General features: G+C 34.5%; 3 protein-coding genes across 6 annotated transcripts; 2 read left to right on the top strand and 1 right to left on the bottom strand.

Annotated features, from left to right (window-relative positions):
* The first annotated feature begins 2,683 nt into the window (after window positions 1–2,683).
* On the top strand, window positions 2,684–6,068 carry LOC114711725 (very-long-chain enoyl-CoA reductase-like). Of its 3 annotated transcripts, none has more exons than XM_028896172.1 (5): window positions 2,684–2,795; window positions 3,163–3,285; window positions 3,455–3,494; window positions 4,236–4,990; window positions 5,592–6,068. In XM_028896172.1, the coding sequence occupies exons 2-5, from the start codon at window positions 3,217–3,219 to the stop codon at window positions 5,658–5,660; spliced, it is 933 nt and encodes a 310-aa protein (XP_028752005.1). In that variant the 5' UTR covers window positions 2,684–2,795; window positions 3,163–3,216; the 3' UTR covers window positions 5,661–6,068. The 3 variants fall into 3 exon arrangements, with proteins under 3 accessions (XP_028752005.1, XP_028751994.1, XP_028751999.1); XM_028896161.1 differs by having other exon boundaries at window positions 3,124–3,285; XM_028896166.1 differs by lacking the exon at window positions 2,684–2,795 and adding an exon at window positions 3,013–3,073.
* Window positions 6,069–9,606: 3,538 nt separating this feature from the next.
* Window positions 9,607–13,644, top strand: LOC114711713 (maltose excess protein 1-like, chloroplastic). 2 transcript variants are annotated; one of them, XM_028896140.1, is made up of 9 exons: window positions 9,607–9,931; window positions 10,507–10,680; window positions 11,036–11,326; window positions 11,555–11,644; window positions 12,128–12,229; window positions 12,328–12,446; window positions 12,541–12,603; window positions 12,890–12,951; window positions 13,278–13,644. In XM_028896140.1, exons 1-9 carry the CDS (start codon window positions 9,692–9,694, stop codon window positions 13,364–13,366), a joined length of 1,230 nt encoding a protein of 409 aa, XP_028751973.1. In that variant the 5' UTR covers window positions 9,607–9,691; the 3' UTR covers window positions 13,367–13,644. The 2 variants fall into 2 exon arrangements, with proteins under 2 accessions (XP_028751973.1, XP_028751982.1); XM_028896149.1 differs by lacking the exon at window positions 13,278–13,644 and adding an exon at window positions 13,118–13,167.
* Window positions 13,645–14,477: 833 nt separating this feature from the next.
* Window positions 14,478–16,199, bottom strand: LOC114711748 (40S ribosomal protein S24-1). The gene is made up of 5 exons (XM_028896181.1): window positions 16,058–16,199; window positions 15,936–15,977; window positions 15,605–15,775; window positions 14,810–14,896; window positions 14,478–14,728 (listed from the first exon to the last, which is right to left on the bottom strand). Exons 1-5 carry the CDS (start codon window positions 16,127–16,129, stop codon window positions 14,696–14,698), a joined length of 405 nt encoding a protein of 134 aa, XP_028752014.1. The 5' UTR covers window positions 16,130–16,199; the 3' UTR covers window positions 14,478–14,695.
* Window positions 16,200–17,969: the final 1,770 nt, after the last annotated feature.

The following is a 17,969-nucleotide window of genomic DNA, read 5'->3' as shown; positions in this document are numbered from 1 at the left end:
ATTCCTGTTGGGAGACTCACCCACCACAGCCAGGTGCGCGACGCGGGTCGAATCTAGATGTAGTCAGAGTAAAGCTCCGGTGAACTGGGTGGACAACAAAAAAAAAAAATTTCATGTTAGGTCTACCAACAAGTGCTAGTCTGAGTAGAAGGAATTTGAACAGCTTAAATGTCACATCCTGGGTCTGATTCTTGGAGCGGTGTGTATGGAAAAAAAATACTGTTAGAAGAAGTCTCTGTTATAGCGTCTGACATTAACCCGAGAGATTAATCTCTTACAATTTTAGTGGAAGGATACCCTAGGTAATAAAAAAAAAAGTTTCATGTTGGGTCCTGTCTTCATAAGAATAAAAGGAGTCAAATTTGCTGGTGAAAAAAGAGAGTCAAATTTAAAAAAATAATAACAAAAGAGATTTTCGATAGTTTAATTCACGTGATCTTATGGTTAGTGTGTTGAGGAAAATGAACAAAATAATAACTAAAATAAAAATAATCACTGTGGGAATAAATGGACACGGATGACTAAGCTACCCTTCAACCAAACAAATAATGAATGAATGAGTGAAAACAGTTATTAAAAAGGGGTTGTAAAGAATATTAAATAATGGGAAGGGGGGGGGGGGAGAGGGTGGTTTCTAGTTACGCGTTCTTATAAAGTCATTTGAGTGACATATTTATACACAGAGGTTCATTTTACCATTAAAATATTGTGAACCCCACTTCTATCTATTTTTTAATGCACAGGAAATGGCGTCATCTCTTCATTGTTCATTCCGCCCCGTTACATGGATGGCGAGGAAATGTTTTTAGACATCCACCGCTATGTACTCCTCTAGTTCTATTTAGGACAGGAAGAAAAAAAATAATTTTTTGTCTTATTTATAAAATAAAAGAGAAATTTTTTATATGAATATATAATTTTATTTTTTTATTTGTTATTGTGTTGATTTTATTTTTATAGGATATAATATATATTAATTGGGGATAAAATTAAAAATTTATTAAATTTTAAATGAAAGTTAATGAAATTTAAGTTTTCTTAATCTTTGTGAAACATATTGTAAGTAACTTATAGGTAGGACAGGAGTATATTTGTATAATACTTTTCCACTTACATAATTAAAATTTATATGTAACTAATGCATCATAATTAATGTGTTGACTTTTTGATAAGGATATATTTTGAAGTTTTTATAAATTTTTTACATGTATATAATGATTTTCTTTTTTTGTTTGTCTACAAAAGGTAGTTAGATCAGAATTTGAACGGGAACCAAAAGAGTGTGAGCACATACGATAAATGAAGATAAATGATGCTTAAGATTCCACTGAGCTCCTAAATACATAGTAAAAATAATGAATTCATGCTTCTTAAAAGAAAAGTAGTTCATATCAATGATAATGTCAGGAAAGGATAGGTGGGAGTGTGTATCAAAAAAAGGATAGGTGGGAGTGGGGAAAAAAAAATCTTTCAAATACTAAATATAAGGTCCTTTTAATTAATTTGTATAATTTTAAAAAATTATTAAGCTGGTTATTTGCATTTAATATGTAGAGAATTCATGACAATTTTTATAAAAAAAAATTCCTGAATCCTTATTAATTATACTCATTAAAAAGGTTCCCATAGTTTTACTGTACATAATTATGATTGTTTATGAAAATGAACACACATTTGTTTTTTTTTTTTTTTAAACCAATGAATACACATTTATTACAAATAATCAATTTAACTAATTTTCTTAATATACACAACTTAAATATCTAACTCTTATATAAAGAGTAGTATTATAGAGGGAAAAAACATTAATACACGGAATAAGAGGGAATTGGACCTTACAAAAGGATCAAATCAATGTTTTTCAGGTCAAAAAAATCAATATTTTTCAAATGGAGTTTATATCTAACGCATGAGAAAATATAAGGAGTTGCCTTGCATTTAGCTCTGCCAAATGGAGTATCTCCACTTCCCACAAATTTGGATTGGACCAAGTTAAACTGACAGTAACAGATGTTGGGTGATTTGTGATCAAATTCAAAGCATCCTTACACTACTACTATGAAGATTGAGCTACTGTAAGTTCTAAAAGAAATCAATATCAATAATTAATACTCTTCCGGTCCTTAATATAAGACCCAATTTTGAGTTAGTTTGGTCCTAAATATAAAACCCATTTCTCATATTTATCAATTTTCTTTAAATTACCCCTATAGATACTCCCTCAATCATAATCAAATAAAAGAGAGAGAGGGTATTAAAAAAGATGATTATGGTGTTTTAAGAAAAATGTGTCACTTTTCTTATAATTAACTAACTTACCTAACTTCTTTAATCTAATCAAATTAGTTAAATGGGTCTTATATTAAGGAGGAGGAGTAATATTTTTTAAAGTTGCCCAAATTAATTTTATTCTTTTAAAAGTTTTAAAATTTCTATAAATAGTTACCATTCGTAGAATTGATCTATTAGAAATTTTAACTAACGCTTGAGAGGAGAAAATAGTGACATAGTTGATCACATGGATCAAGAAGTGGAAAAAACCCCAATTGGAACTTGGAATTGACATTGGCCAAAGCAGGTAGCGTGAAGGGCTGGAGGGAAACGTACCTTGAAGTATGGTAAATTGGTATGGTCTTGTTCATCAGTCCGGCCAGTTAGCTCTCCTACCCCAACGGTACGCATTTAATAGGAACCCCGAAACCACCACCTCGCACTACCATATATCCAATTCATACCTCCCGTCCATTCTTCATTTCTTCTTCTGTATCTCTTTCTCTCCTCTCCTTCCAATTCAGGTAATCCAACGTTTCCCTTTAATCCTTTCCTCTTTGACTCATTTCTTCAATGGTTGGGTTTTAATCCCAAGTTTCTTCAATAATTCATATCTTCTTCACAATCAAATCTGGTCTGTTATCCTCAAAATCTATTTTTTCTGTTTGTTTCTTGCTCCCTGCGCATTTGGGGTTTCTGGATTCAATATTGCTTCCGGTTTTAGTTTTTTGGAACTTCCCGTGCTTCCAAGTGTTGCCTATTTCGTTAAGATTTATTCACGGCGTAGCTTGTATTCCCGCTGGTTCGTTCATTGGGCTTGTGAATCTTCATTTTTATAATCTTTATTTCCAGCTGCTGCTTTTCGGGGATCTTGCATTGAACGGTTCGCAGATTGACTGAGTTTGTTGCTGAAGGCGCTTCGGGAAGGGGGCTGTTTCTTTGAGGATGAAGGTCTCAGTGGTTTCGCGGAGTGGAAGAGAAATCCTTAAAGGAGGCGTTGATCTCAGTGATTCGGTACGCCGCCTTGCTCTCAAATTTACCGCTCTTGCATGTTATGGTGTTGCAGTTTCTTAGTTAAATTCATTTCTGCAATCCTTAGTACTTCCTTTTCTGTCGAACTTTAAATGTGGACAACTTTCCATGGTAGCCATTCACGATTTTTCTCATTTTTGCTTTATGTTAGGCGACTGTAGCGGATCTCCAGGAAGCAATTCATAAGCGAAGTAAGTGGAGCATGCACTTTTTCTTTGATCATACTGCACATAAAATTGGATTTAACTGTTCATTTCATATTTTGTTGTTATCTGAAAAGTTTAAGCCTTTAAGGCTTGAGGCGTTACCTAAATTGTTCTTAGCTTTTTCTGTGAATAGTTTCAGCTTCCTGATGGCCATATAGCTTAAATGTCTCTGATAGACCGTTTAATTTATAAGTTATTCAGTGCATACTGTGTGATGATCAGCTTCTTCACTTCATGTGCTGCACGCCTGATAATTCTACTGCTATTTCACTGTTCTTTCTAAAATTACCTTTGAAATTTAAGTTGAAATATTTCTTCTCCTGAAATATAAATCTGAATGATGGTAAAAGCATGTTGAGTTTAAATTATTGCTCAAGCAGATACAATTTTTGAAGTTGCCTTGGTCGTGTGGGAGAAAGTTTATTAAAGTCCTCTTTCCTTATATACACGATCAAGAGGTTTTGATATCATGTACGAGATCTACAAGGCTATTTCTAGATCTTGAATTAGTCCGTCTTTAATTATGGACGATCAAGTGTCAACTTCAGAACTTGAAGCTTATTCATTGTGTTTCACTGCTGCTGCTATCAATATATTTTGTGGCCTTTGCTATTCCATTTTTGACATCTCTTTTGGGAGGAAAAGGGATGTTTATCTTTGAAGTATCAGTGTCTAGGTCTAAGAGCATTGGATCATTAACATGATTTGTATGTTTCATATTTACAGCCAAGAAGTACTACCCATCAAGGCAGCGCCTCACCCTCCCAGTCCAACCAGGATCTAAGGGAAGGCCTGTTGTCCTTAGTTACAAGAAAAGTCTTAAAGACTATACAGATGGAAATTCAAACAACTTAACTGTAGTTTTCAAGGACTTAGGCCCTCAAGTTTCCTATCGCACACTTTTCTTCTGGGAGTATTTAGGTCCTTTGGTCCTCTACCCAATCTTCTACTACTTCCCTGTTTATGAGTATTTTGGCTATAAAGGGGAAAGAGTCATCCAACCTGCGCAGACATACGCCATGTACTATTGGTGTTTCCATTACTTTAAACGTATTATGGAAACATTTTTTGTCCATCGCTTCAGCCATGCAACATCGCCCCTTTCAAATGTGTTTCGTAACTGTGCTTATTATTGGACATTTGGCTGTTATATTGCTTATTATGTGAACCATCCACTCTACACCCCTGTAAGTGATCTCCAAATGAAGATAGGGTTTGGTTTTGGGATCCTCTGTCAAATTGCAAATTTCTATTGCCATATTTTGCTGAGGAATCTCCGTAGGCCTGAAGGGGATGGTGGATATCAAATCCCACACGGCTTTCTCTTCAATATTGTTACATGCGCAAATTATACAACAGAGATCTACCAGTGGCTGGGCTTCAACATCGCAACACAGACTGTTGCAGGTTATGTTTTTCTTGTGGTTGCTGCCGGCATCATGACCAACTGGGCTCTTGCGAAGCACAGGCGTTTGAAGAAGGTCAGTCTCCCTTGCTCATTGTTGTGATAAACTGTGAGACCAAAATATACTTGTTTCACCTGAATACACTTGCTTGCTATGAAACATGGACACTTGGTGTTCAGGGCATGATAAATATGAAGGAAGTAATAACTGGTCTCCTCATGCTTTTGCGTGTTCATGTATCTGTCTCCATGTTCTGCAGTCTGCACATGTATGTCTATAGCTCAACATAATTGAGTATCATATTCTAAAGCAGTTTTAGAGATGAAAAATAATTTAATATCTGTATTTTAAAAGAAAAAGTTTTAGAAAATGATTATGGTTGATGAATGATTAGGAAGGCATAACAGATATTGCCCCGGGGGGGGGGGGGGAAGAAAACACTTTTCATTTTACTAAGGGGGCAAGGATCACATGTTTACTTGTTGAGCATGCTAAGGGAATTTAATTTATTTATTTTTTCTTTTGGGCATTTTCGACAGTGCTTATAGATCAAAGCAACGAATGGGATACAGCTTTGTCATATCCCATCGGATGAACAAAAAAGACATTCCCCCCCCCCCCCAATTAACTGTTTAGTCTTTGCGTATTTTACATGTCAATTTGGTGTTACCTGCAGCTATTTGATGGAAAGGAAGGAAGACCCAGGTATCCTCGTCGGTGGGTAATATTACCTCCATTCCTGTAGAAGCCATAGCCATTTAAGAGGCCATTGCTACTTGTTGTTCATCTAGATGTGGCAGTCTAGATTTATTGCAATGCTGAAGTTGCTAGTCATCCAGTGTTGTCAGACACGGATTTTTCTCAGTTTCTCGTGAACTTTGATATAGGGAGCGGGCTCAATTTGTTGGAGTTCTTATTTGGTGTTATTCGTCAGAAAAAATTGTAATAATTTTCAGATAGAAGTACTGGCTACTTTTAATTGCTGTGAGGTTTAGGATTGTTTTAAATAGTAAGTTGTGCTGATCATAGTTGAGGCTGTTTAACTATCCGATGGGCTGTTTTGTGACTAACTCTAGTATTTCTTTTATTTTCCTGGGAAAATGATCCTCTTTGGCTCATGCATCCTTGGCTTATGGATGATCCTTTTTTCTCATACTGTCAGTTTTCTTTTCTCCATCCATTGTTGTAGTTCTGGACTCATCTTTCTCTCTCACACACGCACGCACAGCACAGCACATTCCCTCTACCACCACTTATATTTCATATGCACCGAAAGTCATTTTGTCCACTTATAGTTTGGGATATGTCGATCAATATTGCTGTGGTTTTTGGGCATCACCATTCAATAATATTGGGATATTTTGCGTGGATCGCTTGTAATGCTTGCATTTTGGGTAATGGGTCAAGTTCTATTGCCAAACAACGTTTCTTTAGAGTTCGTTTGGAGTAATTTATAAATAGTTTTTCAACATGAGGTATATATTTTGGAAAGAATTTTGTTTTGACTTATGTGAAATATGCTTATAAGTGCTTTAAATTGTGATCCCAAATAAAGCTTTCCCCCGAGCATCACTTTAATTCAGTAATATAAGTAATCTATTTGCTAAGATATAGATGCACTCTGTCATGTAAATTTATTATTATATTCTTAGGAATAGAAGTCAAAGTTGAAATGAATTGCCTGCCATGCAGGAAATTATTACTCCTCTGGTTCTAAATATAAGATCTTTATATTAGTGTGTATAAGAATTTTATATTTAGGACTGGATATTTTTTTTGGGGTAAGAAATTCATGTCCTAGTAACTTTTTTTTTTGGACAGCTACAAGTTACATAAACCTATATGCAAAGATGTTTTCGACTGAACACTCATAACCTCACTATTGAATTATATGAGTTGGAGCGAATTGAGTTGCAAGAGTAAGCTGGCAATTATAATAATTGAAAGACGAAAGCCCTACATGATCTGAAATCTTGATATGGGTCTCGGCTCCCTCCAATGAGATTTATTTCAAAAATGATGACAAACTCCCATCATATAGAAAAGGGACCCACCCTATCCTTTATTACCACGTGTTCGGACGAATGAAATCTACTTTTCATTTTCCTAAAATTAAAAAAATATATTTATAAGATGACTTCCCTTGGGCCAATACATGAAGCGAAACCCTAGTCAGTAGGATCAGAATGCAAATGTTGAAAAGAGCCCACAGGCTTATCGCTCAACCACCAAGATATCATTCAAATAGTTATGGAAGTATCTGGAGTGGCCTTTGCCCGCACCGTAAAATATAACGCTTGATTTTTATAGTAAGAGTTACTTTAGAAATCAACACCTAAATTAGTTCTAAATAAATGAAAAATTACCTGAGGTTATAGATTACTACTCCTTTGATTTTATTTATAAATCACTTCCAACACGTTTCAAACAGAGTAAGAAAAATCTTAAACTTTATTGACTCTTATTTAAAATTCAACAAGTTTTCAACTTTATCTATTCATATATTATGCTTCGTGTAAAAAATTTAATATAATAATAAATGAAGGGTAAAATTGTCAGCTATATAAAAAATTTCTTTCAGTGTTCTGTAAATAAAAAAAAAAAGTCTTTTCTTTCTATCCCATTAATAGGATCAAAAGAGTACTACTATTATTTTTTTCCCTGGACGAATATATATTTATTCTAATTTTTGTTGATGATGTTAAGTAGATCTATGATTGAAGAATCATGTGGGGTTGCTTGGGAGTCTTCAAAAGTCAAAGCATGGGACATCTAAATTCGGCAGATCCCCGCTCTCTGTCACGGATTTATTATCGCAAAATTGTGCAAAAGCACCTGATTAATCGCTAAATTATATTGGGGGGCAAGGCCCAGATCCATAATTTGTAATTCTTCTTTCTACGATCTACAATTTCTATTTCATGAATCTGCATCTTTTCTTCTACCGTATTCTGCCAGGTGGGTCCTTGTTCCTAAATAATTTGCTTATTTGGTCATTTTTCACAATTTTCTTTTCAGCTATTTATTAGAATTTTTTCGAACATTCATTTTATTTCACCTACAACGCCCGTTCACAATGAAGCAATTTCAACAATTTAATTGTTATTTAAATTTAATATTTCGTTTTAAAATTTTATTTGCGAAATGAAGAACATGAAAAAAATAATTTTTTAGATTTTAGCAAGAAATTAAATAAAATATCAAATTTAAACATCTTAAATCGAAAAGGTTAAATTATTCTAAGAGAGCACAGTGGAAAATTTCGATCTTTGCCAAAATGACTTCAGGCAATTTGGTTAGTGCAAATACGCATTTAACCAAATTGCCAGAGGTTACACTTGGCATGGAAGAAGCGAATTTCGATCTTTTGTTTGCAATATTTTTATTTTATAATTTAGACCAATATTATTGTCTCCTTTTCGAATCATTTTGGTCCACTTCATATACACATGGATGAAAACTAGAATGTGGCTTTACAAACAGTACAAATATAATGTCACTTTCAACATATAAATAGTAATATTGTCAAAAATTAAAAAATAAAGTAAACTGCAAAGCATGAATCAGTCCTCACACAGTCATACCCCTGTTAATTAATATTATGGGAAAATCCCAACAAAATTACAGTTGAATTTTAAAATTTCAAATCAGTATTAGTTACTATACTCATAAAGAAAATGACTACGTTCGAAAAGCAAATGACAACACATTTTTGTAGTAATTCTTGATTTGGAATTTTAAAATTCAACAATCATTTTTTTTTGGGATTTTCCCTAATATTATAGATATATAATTTTTATTATCAATTATCCAAAGTCATGAGTAATACTACCTCCGTTCTTTAATATAAGATATTATTTGACTTTTATTTTGGTCCTAAATATGAGACCCAAATCCACTTTATCCCTCATATTTGTATTTTTTTTTCTAAAGTAGTCCTTCTAACAATAATACTCCTCCGGTCCTAAATATAAGACTCTTATACTAGTGTGTATAAGGGTCTTACATTTAAGACCGGAGGAGTAGTTCTAACCAATACACTTGATTAGCAAGAATATTTTAGAAAAGACAACACTTATTTAGGACAAATAACTAACTTAAATTACTTTCTTAATCTTCTCAAATTAGTTAACTGGCTTTTGTAATTAGGATTGGAGGTAGTAATTCATTTATCAAGTAAATTACATTACAAAATAAATCTTATATTTATGACCAAAATAGTACTACCTCCGGTCCTAATTATAAGAGCTAGTTGACTAATTTGAGAAGATTAAAGAAGTAAGTTGAGTTAGTTATTTGTCCTAAATAGGTGTTATTTTTCCTAAAATCTCCTTGCTAATCAAGTATATTGACTGGAACTATCATTGTTAGAAGGGCTACTTTGGAAAAAAATGTATAAATATGAGAGACAAAGTGGATTTGGGTCTTATATTTAGAATTAAAATAAAAGTCAAATAGAATCTTATAACCAGATAGTATTTAGGAGGTGTTTGTTCAAAAACATGTTTTTTGATAAAAGCATATTTTCACAAGTCAAAACAAATCTTTTTTCATGTTTACCTCACTTGGTCTACTAAACACTCCCTCGTCATATTTTTGCTTCTAGAAAAACGACGCTCTCATCGCAGCAGAGATCGGTAAAATATCTTATATAGCGGCATGCCACCGTCTAATTTGAGAAGCCAGGTCGTCGTCTTCCTCAGTGCATAGTTCTTGCTCTCATTTCTCCTCACGTTTGCACCGTTCAATTTTAGAAGGAAGCTCTATTCAATATTCATGGCCTGTTCCTTTTCTGCTACCCAAAATCCTCCTCCGCTTCGTCTTCACCATTCCAGTTCAAATATTCCTTTCCTGCGTTCCTCCTTTGCATCCCCATATCAAAAACCCATTCCTTTTCTCAGTTCTTCTGTTTCTGCTTCGCGCTTTACCCACTACAGACCCTTTGTTTCCCTTTCACGCCCTCGACTCGCTTTTTCCCTTAATGCTCTTCATTCTGATGTCCCTCATCCCCATCAGGTACTAATTTATTCTTAGCAATTTTTTTCTGTCCCCGTTTGAGAACCTCCATTGTATTGGGATGTATTAATTTGGAGTCTTTCATATTCTGGGTTTTATTTAACGTGGCTAAGAAATTATTGATGATTTGTCTGAATCTTTATCCCTTTTCTTGGACCGCTTTCTTGGTATACAAGTATGAGCAATTTGTCTTATTTTTCCGGAGAAAACTTTACAACATTGATTGAGCTGGCTACTTTCTTACGAGCTTGTTGTGACTCATTGTATCTTGAATCCTGCATTGGATGTATTCCATTCTATTGTGAGGCTATTATGAACCTCAGCTTTTCAGGTAGTTTTTGGGTACAGCACTCCCCAGGGATCAAATCATTGCTTAAGATAAAAATTGTTCGAAGGTTCATGAAATCAGTGTTACTTTGTTACTTTCGAACAAGTACATAAAGAATTGAACGTTGCTTTCAGGGTCTGGTGGACTCATCTTCTTATGCGAGTTTATTTGGTTTGTCCAAGAAAACTTGGTTTCCATTTGTTGTTTTTACTTTTGACTTTGCGATTTACTTGGGAAATATTTGAAGGGATCAGTGTACACTGAGAGGAATAAAAGGTACGAGGAGTGGAATTCACTGACATCCAAGCTCGCTGGAGCAGCCAATATTCCATTTTTATTACTGCAGCTACCCCAGATTATCCTTAATGCTCAGAATCTTCTGGCAGGAAATAAAACTCCTCTCTTTGCTGTCTCATGGCTGGTAAGGCAGAGCGCCAAATTTTAAATCAAAAGCTTTCTATTCTCCCTCCCCACCCTGCAAACCCTTTTAAAAGTTTAAATAAGAGTAGTTTATTCTATAATCTTGCACTGGGATGAACAATGATTTGTAACATGTTTCCAAGACTATGCTTCAGAAGAAGTTTGTTAAAAGTAGTAATAAAACCAATTTTACGTCTTTATGGCTTAAGCTTTAGAGTTTAAATGGTTCTTCAGAATGTTCAATTTCAAAATTTTATATATCAGTAATTCTTTATCCCTGTGCTTTATGTTCTCAAAACTTAACGGGGCATGCCTTTTAGAACCTAAGGCTAAAATTGGCATGGACATCAATGCAGGGAATGCTTACTTCTTTGCTTGGAAATTTGTCACTACTATCATACTTTGCCAAGAAGAAAGAAAAGGAAGCAATGGTGGTGCAGACGCTGGGTGTGGTTTCAACATTTGTAGTCCTTGTTCAGCTGGCGTTAGCAGGAGCCATGCCTCTACCTCACTTTGTGGCCACCTCAGTTGTTGTGGGATCTGGCCTTTTTCTGAATTTTCTGAATTACCTTGGTCTACTGAGTGCTGCAATCTGGAGCTTCTGGGAAGACTTCATCACTGTTGGTGGTTTATCAGTGCTTCCCCAGGTAATTCTCCATTTCCCCCCCCCCCATTAATAATTAAAATTAAAAATTCTTACTATTTGTGTCCTCACACGAAGGACAAAGCCCCCTGCACTCATTTACATTCACTAAGTTGCATGTGCATACCTTCTGTGTTTTTCCATTTCTGGAATATAGACCGACAAATGTCTTGATTCCATGATATCTCTTACTATTTATCTTATGTTGGCAAACATTTAAATTTGGATGCAGATAATGTGGTCTACATTTGTCCCGTATGTGCCAAACAGTATCTTACCGGGGACTACAGCCTTTGTGATAGCTGTTGTGGCTGTTATCATGGTAATCTCCTTGTCCCCTTGATTTTTTAGTCAGGCTATAAGAAGGTGATATCTTGAAGTTAAAATCCAGTGAATTAGCTTGAAGTGGTGCAAGACTGCACTGTCCTCAGTTTAAAATGACCAATTCTCTAGGGACTTGAAGCGGTAAATTTGATCCGGCGCATTGAAGTTAATGAGGGAAGGGATGCTACCATGCTAAAAGGATTTGATTATAGCTTCCATAATTTAGCTCAACTTATATTTGATATATTACTGTGAAATATTGTCTCAAACTACTTAGGAGCAGTTATTTCAACAACTTGTTTGACATTTTAGTAGCAACACAGTTTTATATAATTTCCTTGTATATTTATCACTCATCCGTCTGTAACATAGAAATACGAAGGCAGAATTCTTGTTTGTACATTGGGTCTTGTGTGGAACTGAATTTAACAGGCTTCCTATTTCAGCATCCTTTTAAACGCATCACTGCTATGATTTGCAGGCGAGAAGTGGAAAGCTCCCTGAACAAGGCGTCAGATTTGTTGGGTCATTATCTGGATGGACGGCTACGCTTCTCTTCATGTGGATGCCAATTTCGCAGATGGTAATTTGAATGTGTATACCAATTTTTTCCTTGAAGGACAATTAATATTTACCTTCAATGTCTAACTATGACCTTATCTTCTATGTTCCTTTTTCTAGTGGACAAATTTTCTGAATCCTGAGAACATCAAAGGCTTATCAGCCTATACAATCTTGCTTGCTATGATTGGAAATGGACTTCTGATCCCACGTGCTCTCTTTATTCGTGATTTCATGTGGTAATTCCTTTCTTTCCGCATGCTCTCGTTGTTCTTGCCACTATTACTTCTACATGTAAAAGTTCACTATTCTCTGGTTCAACTTTGATGATAGGTTCATTGGTTGTTCTTGGGCTACTTTTCTTTATGGATATGGGAATATTGTATGCCTGTACTTGTAAGTTGATCCCTGTTCATTTTTCTTGTCTGCATTCATTCTGGATCTTTTGTAGAATAAAATTAGTGGGGATATTGCCTTTTACTCCCCTTGAACTCTGAGGCCTAATTACAAATTTGCTACATCAACTTTAAAACAAGAGACTGTAAGTTTAGTCTGTTTTTAAAGTTGACGATATGATTTACTGATGGTGTATCAGATCTTAGCTTTTGTTCCATGAATTATATTTGCATATTTCCCTAAAACCAAAGGTTAGGTGAAAACTAAGGGTGTTTGGTGATTGCAGGTTCAATACTATCAGGAAAGAATACTTCTTGGCAGCAACAGTCGGTCTGGTTTTATGGATAGGTTATTCTCTATGTCCTTGCAGTTCCCCAATCTTTGCATACGTTTATGATTCCGAGTTCATTCCTTTTTTTCTTCTGTTAACACTATTCTAATGGGTTTCATTTCCGGTAAATGACTTGCATTGTTAAAATTCCTTGCTGACGTTTCTTCCTTCAAAGTATAACAGTTATGTTCATTCAATAGAGCCCGTCCACTTGTCAGTTACTTAATTGTCGAAACTTAATATATGTGCTCATTGAAGTTTAGGTTATGTATCACATCTTAAGTAGCAATTTTTTTATCAAAGGCAATGGAACACTATCGCTGATTATCTCTGGTTGTGACAGTGACAACTTTCTGGAGGGACTCTTCAGCGTATGGCTACCGTTCACCATTGAATTCTGTACAGGCCTTAGTGTTTAAATCGTCAAAATGAAGCGGTGAACGCTGCATCTACTGAGAGTTGAAATTGTCTAGTGTGTTTGCGATCATCGGTGATGCGTATCATTGTGTTGTACAATAAGCAAAATCAAGGGGAAAATCAGATTGAATTTTACGAAGGAGATAAGTTGCTGGTAAATGATGATAGAAGCTTCTCTTAGAAAACAATCCTCGCCCTTCTGCTGATCATGAAAGGCAGATTAGCATTTTGCTCCTCTTTGTTCTGTTTTTAGCTGATGTTTTATTCTAATTATTTTAATTTGTCTCGTTAAACTTTTCTTTTTGTTAGATAACTCCCTCAAAATGAGTTACTATATACATAAATTGCTTTTTAATATTAAAATCATATGCAAATAAATCTCATTATATTATGTCAGTAAAAGGAGTCAGATAACGAATAAATTAATAGCATGACAATAATCTGTATAAATGCAGAAGTTTAAAAGGAACATTACATAGTTCAGAAATCATGAGAACTGTACACCGTTTTCTTTTTCCGTTTATTACATTTGAGGTTTTGGAATCCTATGCCTTCCTTTGCTCACAGAACACTGTAATCTTGCGATATGAGCTAGACTCATGAAATCCTTTATGGTTTCTGTTGTTATTGTTACCCATGGTGAAGGCGGATAAGCATGTGTTCAACTAGCAAATTGGGTCTGGCCTGTCATTGAAGCAACTATTGTTGCACCAAGTTTAAGCACAGGGGTCAAGCATAAACTAATCCCAAATCCCAATCCTAAAGTGAACCAAATTGCAACCCTTTGCACAAAATTACCTCTCCCCTAATCCTGCTTGCTTGCTTCAACAAATTGGAAAAATACGAGTTATATCAAACCTATACTTCGACAAGAGAACTATCCACTTCTCCTAATCATTCATTAACACAAACAATAAAGTAGTATTTCGATTAATTTGATAATTCGCGCAATTTAAAGGTACTTATTCGTATTCAATATTCGTAAACCACGTTGCGTAAGTGCAGGACATCCATAAAGCTTAATTGGTGGAATTGATGTACTACAATTAAGAAACCATAATTGGCCGACGAATTTCATCAGGTGATTATAAATGCTGATTCATAGTTCAAATGAGCATTCACGGTCTATAATATAGGCCAACCATCCAGGTAACGAATCAACACTATCAGTGAAAACAAGGTTAAGCCGACTCAAACAGTAATCAAGATCTTTAATATGCTAGATGAACAAATTAATCAGTGAAACTGAAAAATATCGTATTGTACTGTTCAACAAAATGTAAAGAGAAGCAAAATTTTAACTGAACTCGGGAAAACTAAAATCAATACAAACATTCTGAAGACTCATTTCTTCTTTGCAGCCTCAGAAGCCTTGGTCTGTACAACAAAAGACAGAAGTTAAAACACATCAAAGTACAGATATATTCAAAGTGACCATAAGCCCTTAAGTAAATTTACCTTCTTTACTCCACGGATCTTCTTAGCACGGTTCTTCCGCTCTTTCAGTTGCTTCCTGGACTTCTCCACCTTAGTAGCGAGTCCATTCTGCCACACACAAACAAAAAAAGAGGTTTCGATTGTGCATTGAAATTGAACAAAGCACGTAGAACACAGAAAATCATAAAAATAACAATAGAATCGGTAACAAAACAGAACAGTTAACAAATTCAGCAACTAACGCCAAAAGAATTCCAAGTACTCCTCTCGTCTTTAATATAAAACCTACTTTAATATAAAACCTACTTGTAGTGCACTGTCTTGTATTAAGGACGGTGGAGTATTAACACTAAATAGAAAGAACTATTAACAATTCTAGCTAGGTAAAACCATTTAAATGATAAACGTACACGACTAGAAAATACTACATTACTTGGCTGTACACCGCTAATGCTACAAACGACATTCCTAGCAACTCCAGAATGATGGAGAAATACAGACCCACACAAGTTAGCATCCCTTGACCATAGAGAAATAGAAGATTTTCTGAGCTCAGAAAATAAAGAATTCAAAGTCGGTAGTTTGGAAATAAGTAAATCTTCCAATGAATTATAATTCCATTCAGATTAGAAGAAACAGCAAACTCTCACTACCCAACCCAACCCAACCCAACTAACCCACTAAGTGGCTGAAATAATAATCCCAACAGCGAGGGTCAAAAGAACGAAGGCAGTAGAGAACTATGGATCAAGAAAATGATCAAAAGCGTGATGGTGCCAACAAATCAATCTTTTCCATTAAACCAAGTCAACTTACCCTGATAAGCCTGTACTTGGGCTCATACTTCTTTGCATTTTCAACGGAATCATAAATTAAACCAAATCCGGTTGATTTTCCGCCTCCAAAGTGAGTTCTAAACTTGAAGACAAAAATCGCATTAGGGTCTTTGACATCGTACATCCTTGATAGCTTTTCCTTAAGCTCCGCCTTCATACCGCAGCCCACAAAAAAATAAAACATGAGGGGTCATGTAATTACCAAAACTGTAAATGCTTGAAAGGTAGACTTCCGATTGCCTGTGCTACAAACAAGTTTTGTAGATTCTACCCATAACAATTCATAATAATGACATTAGAAACTAAAGTACCTTGGATACGTTTGGCCTCCCAGGATGAAGTACATCAATGACCTGCACCAAAAAATAACATGGAAAAAAATTAGGTGCAAAACCCAACAGATTCAATGTGCTTCCATGAATGACAAACTCACAAACTGCTTGCGAGATAGAAGCCTATTTGTCATAAATTTCCTGGTTCGGACTGTCACAGCCTTATCCGCCATGTTGTGCTTGGTGCTTCAAAATGCAGGAAACTCGCAGGAAGAGCAAGGGAGAGCACAGCTTGGGCGACAACCAACAAATGGCCGCCAAATCCGAGACCTTATAAAAGCTAGATTAGGGTTTCAGACTCGTGGGCCGAAAATGAGTAACGGGAAAAACCGGATGGCCCAAAAAATGATACTCCTCCGGTTCTAATTATAAGACCCAATTGATTTATTTGAGGAGATTAAGAAAGTAAGTTAAGTTGATTATTTATAATAAATAAGTGTTGTCATTCCTAAAATATCCTTGCTAATTAAGTATATTGGCTAAAACTATCATTATTAGAAGGATTATCTTGGAAAAAATGCATAAATATAAGAGATAAAATGGATTTGGGTCTTATAATTAGGACCAAATAAAAAGTTAAATGGAGTCTTATAATAAAGACCGGAGGAGTAGCACAGTTCCTGTGAGTATCGCGCTTAATATGTCCCCACATACGATATGGCCCAAAAAATGGGGCTTGGCTTGAATTTATTTATGAGATTCTGGGTTTAGTATATCATACTTTACTTATTATAAGTTTCAAATAACTAATTTTTTAATAATAAATTATTAGTTAAAATTAATTAAAAGTAATAAATAAGTTAAAAATATATATTTTTTCAAATATATTCTTATAATAAATAAGAAAAAAGGATGAAAGACAATGTGGGAAAAAATGTGTTAAGAGACATAATAGTAAACAAGAGAAAATAAATAATTAAGAACAAAATTAAAAAATATATTAAATATTAAAAAAAACTCAAATTAAAACTTATAAAATGAACTATGTCTCTTTCCAAATTTAAAGTTTATAAATAGTCTCATAAGAGTATTTTTTATGAGTTGGGATATCATATTTTCTAATTGATTTTAAATTGATTTGAACATCATATAGTTAGTTTGAAAGAATAAATCCAAAGCTTCAATTGTATAATATTTTTAACAAAAAAATCCATTTACTTTTTTGAAGAAATCTCTCTAGTGAAATTTTATAATATTTTTCTAAAATTTTAAAATAAAGAAAAATCTAAAAAATATATTTTTTATTTTATTGAGAAGTGTATAACTAAATAATAAATAAATCATTTATATGAACAAAGATCTCTACTGATATTATAAAATACTAAAATTTTAAAAAAAAATTTGGTTGCTCACCCAGTTTACCGAAGCTTTGCTCCAACTACATTTGGATCCGACCCGCATCGCGCACCTGGCTGTGGTGCGTGAGTCTCTCAGCGGGGATTTCTGCATACGCTAAGGCTCGAACTCGAGACCTCGCTTAAGCGGTACCAAGCCGCTTACCACTTGGACCAACTCCCGTTGGTTAAAATTAAAAATTTACTAAATAATAATTATCCTATTATTACAACAAAAGTGTAAAATAGTTTTTACTTTGCATAAAGGGAAAATGATACAAAAGTAATACTTAAACTTGAAAATCCCAAAATGGCCACTTAAATAAGCAAAATCTCAATTTAGACATAAGTGACCAATTTGGGATTTACAAATTTGTTCAAATGACTATATTGACCTTTATTTTTTTATTATTTTTGAAAAACCAAATACCCTCATTGGCCAACTGGTCATTGAAGCTCCAGTGAAGGCGACGGTCACTAGAGTTCAGGTGGTTGCAGTCACCGGAGCTCTGGTGGTTGGCCAACAATCAAGAGCTAAAGCTCCAATAGCTGGCAACTATTTTTTTGAAAATTTTTACAATTTCAATAACACAGTTAATAAGTTTTGGAATGCTATTAGCAAGTAGTTCAATATAATAATTAACAATAGATTTTTCAATAAATTCAAAAAGTAACATTT

This window comes from Neltuma alba, unplaced genomic scaffold, assembly GCF_004799145.2.
Source record: "Neltuma alba isolate B1F8T4 unplaced genomic scaffold, ASM479914v2 tig00001796_pilon, whole genome shotgun sequence".
Lineage (NCBI taxonomy): Eukaryota > Viridiplantae > Streptophyta > Magnoliopsida > Fabales > Fabaceae > Neltuma > Neltuma alba.
The sequence above is the reverse complement of the archived record's forward strand: the minus strand, read 5'-3'. Positions and strand labels throughout refer to the sequence as shown.

Bases quoted from the DNA above. Each gene is read 5' to 3' on its own strand.
- LOC114711748 (XM_028896181.1), bottom strand. From the start codon at position 16,129: ATGGCGGATAAGGCTGTGACAGTCCGAACCAGGAAATTTATGACAAAT. The intron at 15,776-15,935 runs GTACTTTAGTTT...TGCGGTATGAAG, and splicing joins GGAGGCCAAACGTATCCAAG to GCGGAGCTTAAGGAAAAGCT. The intron at 14,729-14,809 runs GTAAATTTACTT...TTTGTTGTACAG, and splicing joins AGATCCGTGGAGTAAAGAAG to ACCAAGGCTTCTGAGGCTGC.
- LOC114711725 (XM_028896172.1), top strand. From the start codon at position 3,217: ATGAAGGTCTCAGTGGTTTCGCGGAGTGGAAGAGAAATCCTTAAAGGA. The intron at 3,286-3,454 runs GTACGCCGCCTT...GCTTTATGTTAG, and splicing joins GCGTTGATCTCAGTGATTCG to GCGACTGTAGCGGATCTCCA. The intron at 3,495-4,235 runs GTAAGTGGAGCA...TCATATTTACAG, and splicing joins GGAAGCAATTCATAAGCGAA to CCAAGAAGTACTACCCATCA.
- LOC114711713 (XM_028896140.1), top strand. From the start codon at position 9,692: ATGGCCTGTTCCTTTTCTGCTACCCAAAATCCTCCTCCGCTTCGTCTT. The intron at 11,327-11,554 runs GTAATTCTCCAT...ATTTGGATGCAG, and splicing joins GTTTATCAGTGCTTCCCCAG to ATAATGTGGTCTACATTTGT. The intron at 12,447-12,540 runs GTAATTCCTTTC...CTTTGATGATAG, and splicing joins TTTATTCGTGATTTCATGTG to GTTCATTGGTTGTTCTTGGG.